Raw genomic sequence first — 2,604 nt, forward strand, 5'->3', positions numbered from 1 at the left:
CTTCAGGTATTTTAAACCTTTCATTTCCAAATTCCTAAAATAAATACAATTGATTTAAGCTTTATGTTAAGTTATGGTATAAATTAAATTTATTTGATTTTATTAGTTTATTTTTCATAATTAATGTAGGTATATTTATCAGCATTAAATTAATAGTATAAATAAATTTAATATCTATACAATTGAACATATACTAATTTTAATAATATGTTATTATCTATATGTTATTAAAATGAAATATTTCAAATAATGTAATTTGGTTAATTGGATTGAGTTGAAATTGAAAGTGTTTCAAACTTTTTCTGTAACTAATAAAATAATTTAAAACTAAACTTAACTAACAAAATGGTTTATTTTTGAAAATTGTTTTTACAATCATAAAATTGATTTTTCGAATTTATCAAGAGTTTAAATAGTACATCTAATACATTAATTTTGTTTTGTTTGTGTAACTCACCGAAAAATTCAAAACAACTAAAAAACATAAAGTAAATATGTCAATCAAGAAAATTAATTTCACAGAATAATATATACAATTTATACCATTGGTGGTTATAAACTTATCCTTAAGAATCACAATGAAAATTATACTTCAACTTATGCATAAAGATTACAAATTTTTAGGTTATACCTCTAGTACAGTGTAAATAAATCAATTAATTAAGGATATAGCTTCAAAAATAAATAAATATTGACCTTATCCATCAATATAAATTTTGTACTTTAAATAAGGATAGTAATGTTTTAAAAATAATCAAGGCAGTATAATTAATCGTTTAAAAAAAAGCTTTCAAGATTAAAGCATAAGATTATTTTACTTGATTGTAGCCATTAGGGAATTCAAAATGAGATGTTGGAAGAGCTGAAATTATTCTTTCATCATATGGAGACTCAGATACTTGTAATACAGAATGCTGAAAATCTTGAATAACTGATTTACACATATAATTGTGCCAAGAATTTGAAACTTCAGGAAGTAACTTTTTTTTGGTCCAAATGGGTTTTTCTTTTTCTTTCACTTGCTCTTTTGATGCAACCATATAATGAGGAATTACTTCAATTTCATTTTCCTATGTCAACATTTAAGTGATAAAAGTATTTAATAACATTTTTTAATATTTAATTATCTTACTTTAAAATATTGTCTACACTGCCTGCTAATGAAATCTCCTCCCAAAGGAGATTTGACAATAGCATTACTTATAACATAACCATCATGTATAGGAACTGCAGTAGTATGTGTTGCTCCACTGTCCACAACAATACCAGATGGACGGCCACAAGAATATGCAGCTAAGACAGCATTCTTACTAAGATAAGTAGCTGGTAGATTGTACTTTTCAAACATTAACTCTACTAACTTTTCTCTTTTTGATCTATCATTTAAGGGAGGCTCAGAAAATAATACTGGTCGATACTTAGAATCAGTTTGCAAGTACTTTGAATAAGAGAAGTCAATTAATTTTTCGAATAAATCCCAGTCATCAATCATACCATCTTTCATGCAACTCACTACTTCCATGCCTATAGCAAAAAATGTTGATAAAATGTTTTAAAAATTTGTAATGTATAACCTACCTTTACGAGGAACACATAACGTGTTAATGTCTATGTAATGTTTAGTATTTTCATTGATACGATTGCCTTGTTTAACTCCAGGTTCCAGCATACTAGTATCCACTGTACCTTCGTCTGAAATACCGACCACAGTAGGTATTTCTGCTTTTGGGGTATCTTCTTGAGCATAACCGAAACGAAACGATTGTGAGCCCAAATCAAAAACCAATGCACCAATTTCATCACCACCGTATAACATACCACTATTCATGTTTAAATTTTTTTTTTTTTTTTAATGATTAAAAACAATTATTAAATTTTCAAATAGATTAGGTTAGTATAAAATTGTACACTACAAATACTGAAGTATTACTATTACGAATATGAAAAGTTTTGTTTCTGATAAACAGAAAACCAAGAAGCCGGGTTTGCTTATAACTTATTGTGTTGCCAATAAGGTTAGAATATTAGCGTTCCCAATACACGAGGCTGGTACAATCTCCCGATTTTGATAACAGCGAGATATCACTAAAATCAAATTTCGGGAGATCGATTGTGCCCAGCCTTAGAAGAATAAATGAATCAATGAATCCATGTACAAAAGGTATGTATTATTATTTTATTTTATTTAATCCTATTCTTCTTATAACATTATAATATTTTATATATTAATCAGGGCTAGGGACTTCATGCTCTAAAAAACCTTAAAATATACATGCAATTATGCTCTAAAAATATTTTACTTTTCATTATAAAACCAAAAATTACAAATTTATTTATTATTGAATATCATTTGTTATTTTCATTTATATTATTAATCCTAAGTAGAACAAAAAACAACTTAAATTTAATGATTTAATAGTTTTTGAAATCTTACCCAAACGCATTGTGCAACTAAAGTATTTTTTTATATTCAATAATTTATATTTAATCATATAAATCTATTTTTTTTTAATATTGTGTAGTATATATAAAATATCATTCTCTACGGGGTGATTTTTTTATCGTGAACCATTTAATATTTCGGGAAATATTAAGAATTTTAAA

At 26.0% G+C, this 2,604-nt stretch overlaps 1 protein-coding gene across 1 annotated transcript; it reads right to left on the reverse strand.

Moving 5' to 3' along the window:
- Positions 1 to 3: 3 nt before the first annotated feature.
- LOC112681286 (actin-like protein 6B) lies at positions 4 to 1,849 on the reverse strand (the record flags this gene model as incomplete). Its single annotated transcript, XM_025551550.1, has 4 exons — positions 1,579 to 1,849; positions 1,133 to 1,524; positions 819 to 1,070; positions 4 to 34 (listed from the first exon to the last, which is right to left on the reverse strand). Coding segments are annotated over exons 1-4 (925 nt in total), but the record flags the coding sequence as incomplete, so codon positions are not given.
- Positions 1,850 to 2,604: the final 755 nt, after the last annotated feature.

Source organism: Sipha flava, unplaced genomic scaffold (assembly GCF_003268045.1).
Source record: "Sipha flava isolate LNK unplaced genomic scaffold, YSA_version1 18947_pilon_pilon, whole genome shotgun sequence".
Taxonomy (NCBI): Eukaryota; Metazoa; Arthropoda; class Insecta; order Hemiptera; family Aphididae; genus Sipha; species Sipha flava.